Source organism: Opisthocomus hoazin, chromosome 6, assembly GCF_030867145.1.
Source record: "Opisthocomus hoazin isolate bOpiHoa1 chromosome 6, bOpiHoa1.hap1, whole genome shotgun sequence".
In the NCBI taxonomy this organism is placed as follows: domain Eukaryota; kingdom Metazoa; phylum Chordata; class Aves; order Opisthocomiformes; family Opisthocomidae; genus Opisthocomus; species Opisthocomus hoazin.
In genome coordinates, this window is record NC_134419.1 from 23,267,487 (window position 1) to 23,286,407 (window position 18,921).

General features: G+C 43.4%; 1 protein-coding gene across 9 annotated transcripts in view; it reads right to left on the bottom strand.

The window, feature by feature from the left end:
- NTNG1 (netrin G1) overlaps nucleotides 1–18,434 on the bottom strand; it is a 178,359-nt gene extending 159,925 nt beyond the window's left edge. For 2 of the 9 annotated variants that reach the window (XM_075422247.1, XM_075422248.1), the window contains exons 1-2: nucleotides 18,183–18,433; nucleotides 11,564–12,271 (exon numbers count right to left, since the gene is read on the bottom strand). In XM_075422247.1, the coding sequence (XP_075278362.1) occupies nucleotides 11,564–11,809 (246 nt within the window). In that variant the 5' untranslated portion in view covers nucleotides 11,810–12,271; nucleotides 18,183–18,433. Of the gene's footprint in view, nucleotides 1–11,563; nucleotides 12,272–17,331; nucleotides 17,857–18,182 lie in introns of those variants that run through there. The other 7 variants (XM_075422246.1, XM_075422244.1, XM_075422249.1 and 4 more) reach the window with 7 other exon arrangements.
- Between the last annotated feature and the right edge of the window lie 487 nt (nucleotides 18,435–18,921).

An 18,921-nucleotide genomic window follows, 5' to 3' on the forward strand; every position in this document is an offset into this window, starting at 1 on the left:
TTTTTTTTTTTTGGTCAGCTCTTGTAAATCTTCTTTTGGACTATCAGAAGCAACTGGCCTGGCAGGAGGAGGATGCTGACAGTTGCATTAGTATAGGTGCAATGACCTTGAGGATGAGAACTGAAAAAAAACCCAACCAAACCCTGAGGCTAAGGTTAATTCAGTGGGGCCGTGCTCCTGTCTGATTTTTGTTTCTTATCTTCTGCAGAGTTTTATCATTCCAAACCCATCACTTGCCACTACAAGGCCCTTGACAAGATACAATCACCAGAATGGCATTTACTCCAAATTCTTAGCCAGATTATTATTGATCAGGAGAGTCGAATGCTGCCTGTAAAAAGGCTGCGCCTACTTTCTCTGCACTCCTGCAATGTATTTACTCTCCTGGGGACTGTGCCTAGGAAAAGCAGCATGATGAGGTGGGCCTCATAAACCAATCCACATTTCCACACGTGCTTATCCCACCCTATTGCTGAACTCCTTCAGACTTCAAAAGGATTTCAAAAACATTTCACCGGTACTCATCTAAGGTCCACAACTGAGGTCTGTATGGGTCTGTACCACTTGAAAAGAGACTGTTGCCCAAAAAAATGTAGCAGAAGTCTAAGTTAGAACAAACTCATCAGCTCTTCTGGTAGAAGAAAGGGAAACAAACATATGTATGGCTTCAAAACACAGACAAAACCCCTGCAAATTCTGGACATCGACCATTTGTCCATTGTTTAATGTTTAAAAATAGCATATTCTATTATGGCTAAAAACTTCACAAAATGTTATGCTGAAAACCCCATCTCTTCTGATGAACAAAAAAAGGGAACTGTTGAACTCTTGTTTAGAGACTTGCTTTTCAACCTATCAAACGTGAAGTTCAATAAACGATGATGCTTAGCTCATGTTCAGTGCTGCAACTGATGATGATGCAACTGTGGAGAACTATGGGAAGATTCTTCAGTAACAGTCTTCTGTCCTTTTTAATAATTTACAAATAAGCCATGAGATGCATAAAGCTAAAGTAATATATTTTAATATACAAACCCTAATATGTATTCTATATATGTATTCTAGATGGCACTTTCCAGGTATATGTTCTACAATATGCTTTCGGTGCATTCTCGCATGCCCCAAAATTGCCCAAACTATACCCAAGAAGAAAATGTATGCCATTAACCAAAACCTGTTCTGCCATAGAGACAATCAGCCTTGTACTGAAGCTCATGGGGGCAAAGTAATCCAAAACCAAGCATTAGTATAACGAGTGAAGAAGATTTTATATCTGAAAGAGGCTGGAAATAAATGAACTTCAGTGAAATTGCTTCTGACAAGAAAAAGATTAAAAGATAAAGGCATACTGTTTTTTTGCTTTTACTTAAGATGGTTTTAAAGTTTCCAGTGAAGAGTTTCAAACCGGTATGGTACAGAGGATAATATGCACAACTAAGGAAGCAGTATTTGGCCACAATCCATTGCTGTCAGTAGAAGTCCCTCTGTTGACTTACACAGGATATGTTAACTTCGATGGAAGATCATATTTTAAGTCCTGTTTATGGAAAGACAAACACTGACTCTTAAGTATGAAATATACACCATGATTCACCTCTACCTGCATTGTAGTTATTGAAGGATACCTTTTTTTAAAAAATCAAAGCCAGTGGTTCAGATAACAAAAAGCTTGTATGTTCTTAACCTTTTATTTTCAAAAGCTTCTCTCGCTTCTATTTGAGGAAAAAAGAGACCCTGGTGCAAACTGCTGGCAAAAATTTACACCAAAATTTTAGTGAGGAAAGCTACAATGCTTGAGCCCCTCGAAGCCATTAAACCCATTACTTAGCGTTTCTGGAAGTCTAAGCAAAGTCTTGCAAAGCAAGACACCTTGCTAGGATATTTCTGCAGGCTATCCCTACAGCATTCATACTGTTTGGCAGATCCATATGGTCAAGAAAGCCAAGAGGCATGTCAGAGTCTGGAAGGCGGTGATAAAAATAGATGGGAAAAATAGCATATGTAGAAAGAGTTGTTTTAGCAGTCAGAAAATCACCTCCTGTACTTTTTTCTCTAGCTATGCGCATTGTTGTTAAAAAAGATCAGGGCTTTTGTGTAGTTGTTTGCTGTTTCTTCCCCTTTCCCCCCAGTCATTTGTAAATGTCACCTACAAGCAGCTCTGTTTCTAGTTTTCACTGGAGGAAAGCACCTTATGAGCAGGTGTAGATGGTAAAAATCCAATTGACGAGTTAAACTGACGGCTCCTGACAGTTTTAGAGATAAAAATCTAAAATGCACCAGGATGCTGGAAAGACACAGTATGTACATGTAAGAAAACATTCCTCTCATCATAATGGTGTCCTCTTTTAAAGGTTTTACAGCTACTTAGCCACAAAAAATTCTCTCTGGGCTGAAGCCTGACATAAAATATCTCTGGTATAGTACCATTTCTTGCTTGTAATAAATATAATTAAAATTCATTTGCACTCTTTTCTTTCCTCTCCTTTTTTTTATTCCTAAATTCCATATAAACAATCTGCTGAAAGAACTAGAAGATAAAAAATAAAACCATTTTACAGAAAATACGATACAGCAAACATCAAAACTGCATGAAATCACTTATGTGCGTTGCCAAGCCAGCTCAATGCCAGAGATTTTCATGTCCCTAGCTATATTTGTACTTGTAGATCAAGATGGTGTCACTGCAAGTGACCTGTGAAAACATACACATTGTAGGTATGGAAGTTTATTAACAGCCATTCTTTCTACAAGTAAATAGCGTACAGAACTACTTCCTATTTTTCAGCTGGTGAGATTAGCATCCCAGTGTACACAGGGACATGCATCTTGTCAGTCAATAACCTTAATAGTATCTGGGATTATTTTTGACTTTTCAGATCCAGCTAGTACTTACAGGCCTTGAAAAAAGTCAAGAAATATTCGGTTTAACAGACCTCTTAACTGGTTTTACCTTCTCTTAAATAGGTATGTAGGGTTTTTATGTATCAGAAATTTGGCAAAACAGTATCAGTACTGGGTTTTTTTCAAACAAAGCAGTGGTACTCATACTAAAATTAAGGAGCTCCTACAAGTTCATCCCTTTCTAAACTCTGTGGATAAAAACCAATGGCGAGTTTTCACCCTTGTCTAACGAGATAAGTAATTTGTCAACAGGGACTGCTAACACTTGTCTGGATTTCTGCCCCTCTGGTCCACAGCATAGAGCCGAAGGGATGAGAGAGCCTGATTATCGTCTCAGCCTGTGCATTTATTTTTTCTTGACTGCTCTGGCACAATACCATGGGCTTAAATGTTTGCATGTGGTGTCTTGGGCTGTATATAGGACTGGCTGCTTTATAAGAAACATAAAAGTCTAAATGTTAAAATCATTACTTGGGAGTCAACTTACTGACTTCTGCATTCTTGAAGGACTTCAGGGAGCCTGCTAACCAGACTGGTTGTCCTGATCTACACATGGTTTGCAGGACTCTTGGCCAAGTGCACTTCGCTTTGTTTCAGCTAAGATGATTACAAATGGAAATTTTAATATAAGGAAGTGCCTCACAAACCTGCATTTGGTTTCCAGTGATTCTTTGCTGCTACAAAGTACAAGTCCTCTAAGAAAGAAACATGAAATGCTGTGCTTGAGAGACATACAGGTACTAAATGAAGAAGGAAAAATATGTTTGTCCAGATAATCTGGACAAACCTGAGCAGCATAAAACTAGCTCTGTTCAGTTCTGCCAAGTAAATCCAGAATTCACACTCTTGAGACTTCGACATCACAGCGGGTGGAAATATAGTATCACACTCCTTGTACACTGTCCTGAAAGCTGCAGCCTGTAAAGACTAATGCTGCACAGCTCACTTAGGACCGCAGGGCATCATGCCTGACCGAAACACGCGAAGGCAAACCGGCTGCTCCCCATGAGGGGGACAATCCTGCACCACCACTCCTCCAGGCTGATCGCGGGACACCAGTGGGTTAGAAAGCAAAAGTAGCTCTGCTGAAAGGTGGATTTCCCCCTCCCAGGGACAAAAAAAATTTAAAAAACTCAGTTTGGGGTTTCTAGCAGAGGAGGAGCAAGGTTGATCCACTACCAGGATCTGGCCCTCAGTCCAGGAGGGTGGGGGTGATGTGCTGTCCTACCCCAGACGAGGAGCGCTGGTTGCGATGCCGCTTTACTGCATTGTTCCTCTGTAACCCAGCAAATCCTGTTAGGAGAGTCTCCCTGCAGTGAGCCACAGGCTTGAGATCACCTCTGCCTCACTAGAAGAGGTACAAAGTACAATACACTGCTAGTAAAGATTTTATTTATAAAGTAGTATTGTTTTAATGTAGAAGGTGGCACTAAAGGTGCTGCTGAGGAACATTTCTGGTCTAGCTAGACTGAGAGCAAGCCATTTAGATTCCCCTCTGGATGTCAGAGTGTCCATTTTACAATGGAAGCCATCTATTTCTTTATAAAATTGCTGTTGCTGTTTCCATTTCCAAACAAGACCAAATGCCCAAGTTCCCACAGAGTACTTGGGCAGCTCCCCCCCTGGCCAGTGGGGGAAGGCACTTCAGAGGGCCCGGGGAGCCAAGGGCAGCAGGGGAGACACCAGCTCAGGTATTTGCAAGAACCTCTTCCCCAAAGCCAAAATCACCCCCAGGAAGAGGGTGCAGATGCAGCAGGTAGGGGACAGGACAGTACGGCACGGTGGCAGTGAGCAGCCACCATGCCTCCACCAGTATGAACCTCCCAGCTGGTGGCAACTGCCTCAATGGCCCTCCAGGAATTATCTGCTTGAAATTTTCCATGGACAGGAGAAAAGTGTTTAAGAAACAAGTTATCCTCAATACTTTAAAAAAAAATCAACCTGAAATTAAAACATGACTAAATATTTTGGTCTTGACATGGCCATCAATAACCTGCCAGTAAAAGGCACCACTTCACAGCTGTGTTTTGTTCAACCATGTGCACCACACGGCTCTTACTAGCTGACAGAAGCCCTAAAATAATTTCTATCACTGCTGAAATTTTACATGATATGTTACAATCCCTTGCTTTCTAAGATGAAGTATTATTACAATAATCACTTATTGATCATTGTGCTAGCTACAAATGTCTAATATTTCCTGCTAACTTCAAGCAAAAAATAAAATAGGAGAGCAAGTACCAAAGGGATAAAGGCAGGGTTAAAAGCAGCAGTTAAACAGTTTCTACAAAGTGTATTTATATAACATACATCTCGTTAAAAGGATGTACTTTTACACATAGTAGTGCTATGTGCATTAAAACTCTGCAACTGAAAGTAATAGAAGCCCTTGACTTTGTTTAGGAACCCTGGTTTACTCCCAAGTATTTTTAACAACTTAAGTGCTTTGTGGGCATGCTTTTGCTTTGTTTAAGGTTTGAAAACATTCTAGTACCCAAAGTGTAACTGAGAAGGGAAAAGAAAAAAGCAACTGCATAGAGTTTTGTTAACAATTTACTAGGGAATCTTGGTGTGTGATAATGAATAAAATGCAAATCTGTTTTACTGGCAATCCTCAGTTTCGATTTATGAGAAACTATTAATTTTTAGATTGGTTCCAGTTGGAAGAAAACAGAGATTTTACCAAACCATTTTTTATTATTATTCCTGCTGTCATTAAATATATCCATTTTTTTCTTCTATGAAATCAAGAACTCCTTTCTCAAGAGGTCCGAGGAACAAGGTGCCTTTGAAGTGTCTGTGGGCAGGCTGCTACCAAAGGCACAGGCAGGCTGTTGCCTCTGTGCTGACCAGGGGGACAGAGCAGGGAGGGTACGGCAGCAGCAAAGGGCAAGGTGTGTGCTTCTTTCTTGCCTCTTGGCCTGCAAGCTGCTCTGGTCTGAGGCTGGAACATAAAGACAAAAGTGGTGCTTTGATGGGAACACCTATGTCAGTGGGGCAGCAGAGGTGTCCAGACCTATGCAGCAGAGAGGAGAAGGGGCGGGGCGGCTGTAGCTCACCATATAGGTCTTGCAGTACTAGAAATGAAATGATACATCCAGTAACTTAAGAGAAAACACCAAAATAAAAACTCTGCTTCCTGAAGGATAAGGTTCTTTCCAGCAATGAAAAATCAATACTGGTATTAATTAAATGTGCTCAAAATAGTTCAAAATAGATGAATGCAGGTATTGTAAATAAAGTCTGCAATAACTTTGAGCTGTACATAAAGTATACAACTATGACAATCCACATCAAACAAAACAGCAACAATAACCTCATCTTTAACTCCCTGCTGCCATTCTACCCCATGCTACCTAACAAGATTACACAGATGGAACTAAAATGAAGGATTGTATGTCCTTATTCAGCCCATAAAAGAAAAAAGGTTTTTTTCTTATGAGCATCTCTTAACTGTATTGTCCAACACTGTTTCAAAATCGTTCCCAAGAATGCATGTATGCCTGTCAAAATGCTTCCAAAAAAATACATTTATTTCATGTTTTGATTTATATGTTACTCAGAAGAGTATATGTTCATTTAATTATTTCAGTAAACATAATAATGGTATCACTAACTACACTACAGAGTATTTTCTGTTTTTTAAGGAATATGAGCCTACTTGTACTTAAAGGAATGCTATATTAATGATGCTAAAAGTCTCAGAGGGAAAAATTTAATGTCCACCTCATAATATTATGCCAGAATTACATGCACAGAAGACTTTTTAATAATCTTTGTTTTTTAATTTAGTTTTGATTGGTTATGAAATACAGAGTAGCACTCAAGGGCTCAAATTTCTACTGACATCAGCATTTCTGCTCTATAAATTGTACAAATGCACAGGACTCCCATTTGTAGGCTTCTTTTCGAGCTTCTGTTTAACCTACAAAGAAAACAGGCTGCAGGCAATAATAATTGCTGATAATTTAATCATTTTTTAACCATTGGGATGTGAGATGATGTTAAGATTGCTAGGTCTAAACATAAGCAGGAGCCTATTTTTATTTTGCCATTTCAGCTGCAAACACAGGTGGGTAACGTAAATTCATCTCCAGTTTGCAAATTACAGCAATAGCCACTAGGAGTCTCCTGTTAAGCTTGTGATGAATGTACATGCTAATCCTGCCCAAGGTTTGAACACAAACCCCATGCAAAAAGCTGGATTTCAGCACAGGGGCTGGCCGGTGTGACTTCGGGGCGAAGGGACCTCTGACCCATGAGTGGCACCACGGGGGTTCCTGATGGGGTTCCTGACGCGTGTACTCGGGCTGCAGCTGGCAAACACTTCAGAAACAAAGAAGACAGAAGTGACCTATGCTCTGTTCTTGTAGTGCAAAGATGGCGACAGTCGTGAAAATTCAGCTTTGTTTCTTTTTATAACTGGACAGAGTGTTGTGAAATTATAACCAGCGCTTATGAAGACGGAATTTAAAGCAGATTTCTGTTAACTGAAATGTTGCAGGCCACAAGAACTAGCACCCCAGGAACTTAAAAATTTGCTTCCAGTATCTCTGCAACGTGAATCCTGCTGTTTTGAAAACATGAAGTAGCTTCTTTTTCTTCTCTCTTCTCCTTCCCCTTCCCTCTCCTCCCAGGCCAACTAAGTGTAAGCGTATGGTGCCAGATAGAGTTTCACCAATGCCAAATGCTCAATGCTCAAAGTTCAGGAATTACAGACCCACAGGAATTGTCACGCTGGCTCAGATGCCGTGACCGTCCAGTCCAACTCTGTGACTGACAAAGGACAGCAAAATTTCCTCAAAGGAATGCCACAGAAACCAGATGTGCATTCTCACTCCAAGCAGCTAGAGACTGCTTTAAAACGTATAGGGAAGGCAGAGGTGACTGGTCAACCCTCTCTGCAGGAGTCTGGTTATCCTGCAGGTAGGAGGGGAAGGATGCAGTCACGTCCTCCTTATAGACACTAGCAATTCCATGGCCATAAAGCATGAGTGTTCACTGCTCTTAGCCATTCATTTGCTTATGTGTTTCTTTCATGCATCTCTCCTCTCAAGCAAAATCCTTTCCCAAGCCCTAAAAATCATGAGTGACTTTAAAAATCATGATATTTTAAACAAGTAATAATTTGGAGGGCTATTTATATGGCTTCTGCTTTTTGAGCTTCTCAGTTTCATTTTCAAACTTTTCTCTGCAACCACAAGGACTAAGAAAAAATAAAAATGATGTTTTAAATCAAAGCTGAGAATCTCACATAATCATAGGACTCCAGAGGTTTGAGGTTTTGAATAATCTCATGAACTGCCAATATTGAATGTCACCAGAAACTATCATGTTATTCTCAGAACAGATTGCATAAAAGCAGTTGTGGGATAGTGTTCCTGCTGCATGTTCCCCGTAATAACCTACGAATGCTGTTCTGGAGGGATGACCCAAAGGTGCTTTCAAGTGGTGAGCTGCCATGTGCTGGGTTTAGCTACCAACTAGAAGAGTGTGGCATTTTGCAACAAATCCACACATGCAAATTCCTGTTATTTGGTCTGTCAACTAAATAAGCTCACCGAGTAAAAACTTGTAATGGACTCATAAGAACATTTAGTTCCATGGGGAATACGCAGAAATAACTAGGAGGCAAATTTTACCATTAACTGCCCATCTCCTCTGTATTGTACGCTTGTGAGCATCGCAATACATAATTGCATTGTGTGTTATGGCAGACTATTACCATCTTCCTCTCACAGACTGGTTTAGATTTTACCATAATCTCCCAGCAGGACTTGGGTGAACCTCTCAGTCTGGTTGTGTTTCAGGGATATAATCTATACTACACTGATAGCTGACACAGACTCAATAGCTAGTACCTTAGTCTGTATAGTCTGTAGGGAACAGAAAATTACTAAGCCTGATCGGAGAACTGATATGGAAACAAAACAAGAGGTTGCTTGAACCTCCTCCTCTTCCTGCAGAAACAGGCTCAGCTGTTTGGTACCCTTGCTCATTATTAGGGTATCTGAAAGGACCTTGATCTCCTCCAAGGAATTACCAGAAGGCAGTTGATCGTTAACCTGATTTCAATAACAAAACACTGATACATAGGTTTAGCATGCAAATATCCAATACTCACAACGATAAAGCCGAACATTTGTATAAGTCAGTTTGGCACTTCATCATGCTGAAAAGAAACCTTTGGATCTCTGTCGTTTCAAATTTGGGTCTTTGTAGCACAAGAACATGCCGAACAGGAATGCACTCTTTTCCACTACCCACCTTCTCCAAGTATGTCAGTGCTATCTTAACTCCTTTTCTAAAACTAAAAATGAACACAAAAATAAAACATTCCCTTGTTGGGAAATGCCAAAGGCTCAGCCCTACAAATACGTAGGGCCTCATTTTGAAGGAAATGTGTAATTTCTGTATGTAGTTATAGTACAGACAGACATAAAGCATTTTTAATGATGAGAGTGCACTGCTGCTGTACAATACCTCAGGAACGTCAAATATTTCTGTAATTTTCCTCATGTTTCAAGCAGGTCAAGCCATTACCAATGCATATCTGAATATAGTGTATATGTACAATATACCTCTATACTGAAAGCAAATAAAACAGTTTTTCACGTAGATGTCAGTCACTCTACACTTACATCACTAAATTACACACTCTCGTTTTGCATGCTTTCTCTCCCTCTACCCAGTTATCACTCTTTCTCTACTCCTTGTGTCAGGATTCTGGTGGCCTTCTGCATCTCAAGGGCTTAAGTAGCAAGTGAGCTACAGCTGTAACCTCACATCATTCTCAAGTAAGCTTTCATCCCACATCACAGCATCAAACACCTCGATAGGCCAAACATTTTCAGGGGGAGTTCTGGCACCATTTTTAATATTAAGATTTAACCAAAACATCTTTTGTTTGTTTTTTGTTTAAAAACATTATTCTAACTAGAGAGTGGACTGATAACCAAGGCATTCAGAAACTTAAGAAATTACTTAAGACAGGAACTGCTGCAATGTTTATCTGCACTAAAAGGAAGAAACAAGTTTTGCTAGGCAGTTTCTTTTGCATTAAAAGAACAACTTTTCTTATTCATTACATGATGATTTACTAAATATCACTGAGGACTAAATCACAACTATTACTATTCTGAGGCAGAAAATACATTTCAAAATAAAGAAAAAAGACCATATTACATGGGCATGTTGCTTTTACTTGTTTTTAAACAGTGGCTGCTCGAAGCTGCTCAGAGGTTTAGGGTGTCAAAGCCATGTCAGCAGAGATGTATTAATGGACAGACAGCAAGTGGTTGCAGTCAAAGGTTCACAGGGAATTTAATTTATTCACGTAGCTCTGCAATTCATCACGTGGCTATTACCATAATGTATGTATGAAGCAGCTGCATGTGTGCACATAATGCCCTAAATGTATGTGTGGTTGGACCTTAACTCCTTACAGAACAGTAGTGGTTGAAAATTATACCATAAGGCATTTAAAAGCAATTTCCTTCCTGTGGGGATGCTATCACACAGCAATGATGATTTGTACACAGACAAGTAAGTATCTTGCGGACTTTCGTCAGTTATGATAATCTCACTTACCAGAGCTCATTGGTTTTCCAAATCTAAATTATGTAGGTAATGTGATGTACGTTTCCAGTGCTTTATTAATAGATGCAAGCACATATGTTTTGCATCTCAAACTCACATTTTCTAGTCAAGGAATACTGTCTGTTCCACTCAATATTTAACAGAAATATTCAGTAGCAAAGAAAACAAATTCTCCATGTTTGTGAGGAGAAAGAAGTTACCTGCAAGTTGAAGATTTCCTTTAACTCCAATGACCTCCCACAGCACGATCTATCAAACACTTGGGAGCAGCACAGCTATAAGGTTGATATATACGGTGTCTGCCTGGTTTCTCATACCTGTACAATTGTTTACCAAGCCCAACATTTCGAAAACTAATCTCTAATTTTAGGAGTATCTAAATTCAGGAGCTTGACTTTGGTCTCTTTTAGTTGGCTTGCATGCCTACAGTTTCAGTCAAAGAAGAAAGCTGTCAGTAGTTGATAGAGCTGGCCCCCACCTGAAGGTGTTTCTTGCTTGCACTGTCCATACATGTAGGTATGGACCTCCTGGCATGCACCTGCTGTGTGTGGTAGCAAGGCTCCAGCAATGCTCCCTGCTGCTGCATGGGCTTGTTGGAAAAACTCCACCAGCCCAGCTCCCACCACAACTTTTTAAGCTTCTACAGTCTGAGTTTCTAATAACGGTCTCATGTTCGGGAATGATGCTGAATTCTACCACGCTGTGATGCTTTCAGGCAATTGTATAGGAACCAATTCACTCAAGTCTTATGTGATCCAGGCAAATGCACCCCAGTTACAGGTTAGCGCACTAAGACTTTTATGCTGCTTTCTCTTAAGTCATTAGAAGTTGACCTAGAGAGACAGCAAATTCAGACAAAGTCAAGTTAGGTCACCTTAAGTAGAACATCTCATTGCCCAGCCTAATGTACTGCTCAGCATTTTGTTGAGCAGAATCTTTCACATGCGGAATATGATACAGATTTTTCTTGGGTAATTATATGTGCACTATAGGGCTTCCATTTTGAAGCCATCTATCACAAATATATACCCACTAATTATGCAAAATTCAAAGCTTGCCTTACCATTGCACAGAAAGTCTCAGGAGGATCTCCACACGTTATGTCTGGGGGATCCAGTGTCACTTTTACGTATTTGATCATGTCTCTGGCTTCTGGCTGGCAGGCCATGTAATCCCACACTTTTCCTTCTTCTGTGTAAATCTGAGTCTTACACACGTCATAGTGTCCCCATACGGATGGGTAGTGCTGCATCACAGAGGATACGGTAACCCAGAGGGCGTGAAGTGACAGGAATCTTGACAAATACATTTCTAAATCCTTTTACGTCACCTTTGTAAGGATGCTCAGTACTTGCACACGTGCAGTCTATAGATTATACACATACGTACATATACATGTATGTATTTTATAAAACAGGTTCCAACTCAGACGTGAAACATTACGATAGGGTGTTTGTTTCGCTAAGTTGAAGACTTTGGTAGAAGCCACCCAGACCCTGATGACAGCCTTTTACAGCAATGCAGTGCTTGTCCTTTGTCTTCTAACGTATCTGTCAGGGCTTCTTGTAAAAGACGTCCAATAGCAGACAATAATTTGTGAAGTTGCAGGTCTTCAGCTACGCTGTTGATAACCCTGAGTGATCCTCTGTGATCAGGGCTTGCAGGGGATGCCCAGATGCACTGATAAATCAGTATCCGAAGCAAAAGGATGAATGTTTACAGGCTGGTGTCTGTTTCCCATCAATCATTCCTTTCTTCTGGCACCAGCACCCTTTTAGAAACAGTAAGAGTTAGAGTTATTGTCCAAGAATCAATGCATTACAAAATATATGATATGTTGACATTTTGGAGGTTTGATGCAATATAAAGCAAATTGGTATAATATGGATAACCTTTACCATGGGTGCTGTGCTAGAATGAACAAGCTACCAAAATCATTCACAGTGAAAAGTATTTTGACATGAAGGATTTAACTTTTCTGTAACAAAGACAGATTTACAAGGTTCCAGGTGAGTTACAGGTTTCTGCTTCCATAACAGTATTTTCAACCTAGCAAAACCAGAGAGCAAACTATGGAACTCAACCATTGCCCAGACCGGGCAGGCAGGCAGGCAGGCAGGGCAGCAGCAGGAAGGCTCTTGTATTAAAGTGACACAGAGATGAGTATCAGGGCTACCAGGTGCTGGTGGTAGTCTCTTGGCAAGAGCACCTCAGTGAGGTCCAAAAGCCTTATACATCTCTTAAGACTGGTTTGGTTTTTTTTGGAAGATTAACAAAGATATTGCAAGCACACTTCAGTTCCCTTGAGATTTCCCATTAGCATTGGAAAAGCTTTGCTCCTTTTTTTTTTTTCCTTTGAACTGTGATTTACTGATCACACTGATGATAATCTATCGATAAAGATAACTGTTCACTTGCAGCTTTGCTATAAGGATGCTTTCCCCCTCTGTTACAGCAGTCTTATTTTCCTAGGTTTGGGGGTGTACTCCTTATTTATTTCATAGCAAATCTATTTCTTTTCCTCTCTTCAGAAAGCAACTAGAAATTCGCTCGGTTTCTATCACCTCAATCATATTATTACAGGTATAAAATCCTAAGATGTTATTACAATGACTTAGAATATACATTTACTAAAAAAATACAGGTAAAAATACGAATTACATAGGAGGAAAACTGCGAAGACACAGTAAGTACCCTAAATATGGACAAGAAAAACCAGGGCTAGGAACTCCAACTCATTTCTCTCAGCCTGCGCCTGGTGTCAGCTGGAGCCTGGGTGCCGGGCTCTCTGCAGGAGGATTTCAGCCAACCTCCACAGTACATCTGGATTCTTTTTGTCTGGATGCTAAAATCTCAGCAAATCCATCAGACAGATGTTAAGAAACAAAAGCAAGTCGCCACTTTCTGCAGCCCGCTTTGCTTGTCCCCAGTTTTAAATTATGCCCTGTGTCATGAACCCTCCTATACCCCAAAACCACAGGAAGTGGTATGTGACCTGGTGAGCTCCTTAGCATGCCACTTTGGTAATACACATTTTCAAAACTTATCTTCAAAGCTGTTCGAAAACAGCCTCCCTATATTTAAATAATGCCTCATCCTAAACTGAGCTAAACTACAGACACTATGAAATGCCAACAGATGGTTGAATTGTGTTTCCATAGCGAAGTAATTTACAATAATTGCTGTATGGACGTAAATGCAATTTTCCATTCTATTCACTTTATCAAGTGTTACCATACAACTCTCATATATTTTATCAGAATATGCAGAGAATATCTGAATTTTCATGCAATAACAATTCTCAATTAGTTCAAATATATTGAAGCTTCAAATCTGAATTTGACACAAAAGCAGAAATATCTAAGACCAAAATAAAAATAAATCTTTTTAAGAAGCACACTGTCTAGTACCACTGTTTTTGTAGCGACCTTACATTCTTTTTTGTTTTCAGTTGGAATGTTTACTTATTATCTTGGAATCCAGTAATTCAGAGAACACTTTTCATGTCATTCTGAAGACACCTCATACTCTTTCCCTCTAGACTTTTTCAATGTATTTTACTATTTTGCAGGGGAAAAAAACACCCCCCAAACCCCATTACTTAGAACAGTCATTATACAAAAAGGAAACAACTACTCTGCTAAAAAATTATTTTAAAATTGTGACAAATCAGAACATACTGGAATAAACTGTAGGTGAGTATCATGTTTCTGTGTAGAAAAAAGAAGTTACTGAGATTAATTATCCTTAGACTACAAGCCTGTATATTCAGGCAAAAATGAATTTGTTTGATATTTTTCTTGCTAGCTCTTCAGTTACCCATAACCTTTTATAACTCCAGAGACTCAGATCCACTAATAAACAGGACTGGATAGGACTAAAAGACTGTGAAGCAAGCCACCACCCTAACACACTGTGCGAAAATACTTCCTATATAACGAATTCTCATTAAAGTAAGCCAGAGTCATAATGATAGTCGTTACACAGAATTATAGACTATAACATCGATTGAATTTAGTGCACTGACAAGGAAAAAGTGCAGAGGAGTGCAAGACATCTGAGCATTAGGCAGCTATAGCACTGTACAACAGACATTCCTGACAAGAAGCAGCCAATTACACTTTAAATTTCTGGCACATAACCAGTTCTGATTAATAGTTCTCCATTACATTACAGACATATTATTAATGTATTAAAAATGTCAAGCTTTGGCAAGAACTAATACGGCATGGCTCAGTTAGTCTGCAATGTCTTCTTTTAATGAGCTTCCATTGATACAGAGAAAGATATTGACCAAAGCACATTAAGGATCATGGGCTGAGCACTGCTGGGTTTTTTCTGACGGAGCCATACGATTTTTCTTGCTTATATTTATTCCTGCAGAGTCACTCACGATTAGCATTCTACATTTCAGTACTCTATTGCTAAGGACATATCTATTCGAATTATTCTGTAAAAAAACATTTAGAATAACATTTTTGAAGTTTACAGTCACATAGTGCTGAGCCTCTAGCTGCGGGGAACACAAAGCAATGTTTTTTTTTGTCCCCTGTCATGCCTGTGTGTTTCACCTTACAAAAAAAGCAATCAAACAAATCAGGAATACCTGATGTCTGGTGCCCCAATCCCCTGCAACCCGCGGTGCTCTGCTAGTTGCACACCCTGGGTGTTGGAGGCCCATGGGGGTGGCAGAGCGGGAGCAGCGTCCTTACTGACTGAGGGCAAGGGAACGACGAACTGCTGGAAGGACACCAGCTAATGTATGCAAAGCCTCTGGAGCACACTGCTCCTGGAGATCTGCTTTGTAGGGAGGGCAACAGCTGTATGAACTGCGGGATGTTTCGGGCCTTGTGTAGACTCTGCCATACGGAAAACACCAGGAGGCACCGGTGTCGAAGGCCACTTCTCCTGTCTCTGCCTTCCCCCAGCACCGCTCAGTCTGCAAAGCGCTGGGCATTCAGGCCGCAGTGAGTATGTTACAGTTTTTTGAGGAGAATGGCACACAGCTAACCCCCGGACTAAAATCAGCTGTGAAAGCAGCGCAGAACATATGTGTCCCTTTCCAGGTGGGTAAGTCACACCTCACGAAGCATTTTAATTCTGCAGCCCAAACAGATACCCCCTTCACAAACCAGATAAAATGCGTCTTGGTAGAATCAGTGCTGGTAAAGAACTTTAGACCTCATCAGGGGTTGTTAGCTAACATTCCTCCTCTGCCTCCTTCCATCACCGTGAAAATCCACCCCCTTTCCCAAATAACTCCCTCTGCACAGACAGTGTCGGCTGGATGCCCCGCACAAGCTCCCTGCCAGGCAGTCGCTGTGCAAACCCTCCCGGTGGGCTCCTGGCCTCCCCCTTTGGCAAACAGCAGGAAAGTGAAGGAGGTAACAAAATAACAAGCGATTGCCTGTCACACAGACCGTGCATTTGACAAAGTGTACAGTGTCACCAGAATGAGAGCCAAACGCGGTTACAGCGCACGCCAGCCTGAGGAGAACCGGCTAAAATGATTAAGCGAGGCAAGGAGTGCTGGCTGTCACCTCCTAACACCAGCGTCTCCAGAACAGTTTTTTCCAAAGGAAATGTTTTAAGTTTGTATCCCTAACAGCTCCAGCAGATGAATGTATCTAATCAAGCCCAGGTAAAAAGACCCTTTGTGTCCACTCCAGTTATTAATTATTTAAAGACACTTTAGAGCACAGGAAATAATGTCTATTGCAAAACAGAACTAATGCTCCTACCTGCAACTTAAATTTAATAAAACCCAAGTGTTTTATACCTTGCTGCACCCAGACAACTTAGGAACCTGGCATATATAAAGCTCCAAAATTTAAAACAAAAAACCCACAACACAGCCCCTTTTATAAATGCAAAATTTTTCATCTATGCAAACCAGAAGGGAAGCTGTATTTAATGGTTTAATACATGCTTTCTGTCAGTACTTCTATGAAATAGTATACTGCAAACAACCGCTGTGGTGCCTTTGGATTCAAATCCTGCTCCAAACAAAGTTTAGGTTCTATTTTTATCCAGCTTATTTAACTACTTAGCAAAAAAAATTTCTTTGCCTCAGGAGGAATTTAAAATGTCAATACCTATTGGCTGAAGAAAATAAAATACGGCGTTCTGCTACCTAAAAAACTGGGATTCAGCACTATACTTAAAATATTTCTGGTTATCTCATATCATTGTTTGCTGAGAGTCACCTCACACTACTGCTGCCATTACTTGCCTGGGTATCATGAGCTGTCAGGATATGGAGTAAAAGCACTTCACCCATTTAAATTTTAGAGCCTTCGTATGTACCTGCATTTTTTCTCTAGAATTTTTATAACTGTGCCTTACTGCCTTAAATATCTCTGTACCTAGCATCAAACTGTTCTGCAAGTTTTTCATCTCAGAATTTAAGCCAGCATTTGGGGTGGCTGCAGTGGTTTTGGTCATTATTTTTCACTCTCAGTAAGGTAATACGGGCTCCTCAGGCAGTGCATCCAGCGTACAGGGCTACCAAGCTTCGATGTCGCGGTGTGAGGTGACGACTTTCTAACTGTAAGTTCTTAGCCTCAAAACTGCAAAAAACTGAATGCCTCCTGGATCCTGAATTTGGTCCATGCTATTTGCCAGATTTTACATATGCAGCTAGAAAGTTGGTGGCAGTCCTTATCACTGTCACAAGGCTGAGGTTTGATGGCAAAGTCCACAACTCCATGAGAGTATCACCACTAACTGCTAGAACACTCCTGTAAACATCCTTTAAAGCTCAAAAAATACACGAGAAATCGACCTTTATTTCTTTCCAAATAAAAAAACCACAACAAAAACCCCACACACCAAAAAAACATGCCAGGGAAAGTTCTACTGTGGTTTTGTTCCCTTCGACGGGCTGCCCAGGCCACAGCTTCTCATCCTCAACCGCATTGTCCTTAGGCAAGGCAGTGATTTATTCCCTCTTTAAAGCATCTCCACCGCTTGTTTCACTCACTGTCTCCGCAAACATCTCTGCAGAAGTCAGGCTGGCTCCTAGCACATCAGATCCAGTTGATTGCAGAACAATAAAAGTACGGTCATCAGAGGCCAAAAATGCACACGCACCAGCTCGGGAGCGCAAAAGCACCGGGTTCGTCGGCCTCAGCCGAGCCGCGCTGCTCACCGCCGCGTGGGGATTCGTTAGGGGTTCTGCGCGTGCGAATGGGTCGACACGCCGCCCGCCACCCCCAGTGCACGGGAGGGAACCGTTTCCCGGCCAAGCACCAGCGACCGGCCGGCCGCGGGGCCGGGCCTCGCACCCCGCCGCCTCCACCGAGCGGGACACACGCTCTCCCGAGCCCCCGCGCAGGAAAGCCCGCGCGGAAGGGTGGGCGCTGGCGCGAGGGCCGGGCCCCTCCCCTCCCTCGCGGCTCTCCCGCCGCCCGCGTGCCTTCAAAGCCCGGCGCAGCGACCGGCGGGGCCCGAACCGAGCTCCGCAGAGGAGACGGCGCCGCGCAGGTACCGCCCGGCCCGCTCCGCGCGGGCGGCAGGGGGCGCGCGGCCCGCGCCGATCCGCCCTTGGTCCGCGGCCCGAGCGTCGGCGCGGCGGGGGGACGCTGCACGCGCACCCGGCACGGCGCAGCCCCCCTCCCCCCCCCGCATTGCATGGCCCCCTCGCCCCGGGGTGCCCAGGGTTGCGGGCGGGCGGTACTCACCCCGCGGGCTCGCCCTCCCCTCACCGCGGGGCGGCGCGGAGCCGCCGCGGCGCCGGGACGCGCTGGGTGTCCCTCGGCGGCGGCATGAGGGGCCGCGGGGCGGGAGAGGGGGTGCCTCACCCCCCGGCAAAGTTGCCGGCGGGGCGCAGGCGGGGGCCGCCGCCGGCCCTAGGCACTTGTCGGCGTCGAAGTTTGGCGGTGCGTGGGCGGCGGGCGGTGCGCGGTGGCGGCGGGGCGGGCGAGCGGGCTGCCGCTCTCCTCCGGCGCTCGGCGGGGCGGCGGGCGGCGCGCGGGCGCGCAGATCATCGCCACGGGCGCCGCGCAGGTCCTGCTCGCCGGGGCTCCCCGCCCGCCACCGCCGCTCAGGGCGTGGGCGTCCCCGCGCGGGGCGTCGGCGGCCGCGGCATGAGGCGCGGGGCGAGCGGCGGGCGAGCGCGCGCCTGGCCGGGGCTGCGGCGCGGAGGTCTCCGGCGGCGCGGAGGTCTCCGGCGGCGCGGCCAAACTTCGGGCGGCGGCACCTCCTCACTTCGGAGCGACCTCCCCGCGACTGCTGGCGAGCGGGGCGGCGGCAGCTACCCCACCTCCGGGCCCGCGCGACGCGCGGCCCTAGCGCCGCCGCCGCACCCGCCCCCCCTGCCGCCGCGCTCCCCGCCCCGCCGCCCCCGCGGAGCGGACGGCCGCGCTGGGGGGGGGGGGGCACCGCCCGCCCCGCGGAGGAGGCCACGGCCGTCTTCCTGCC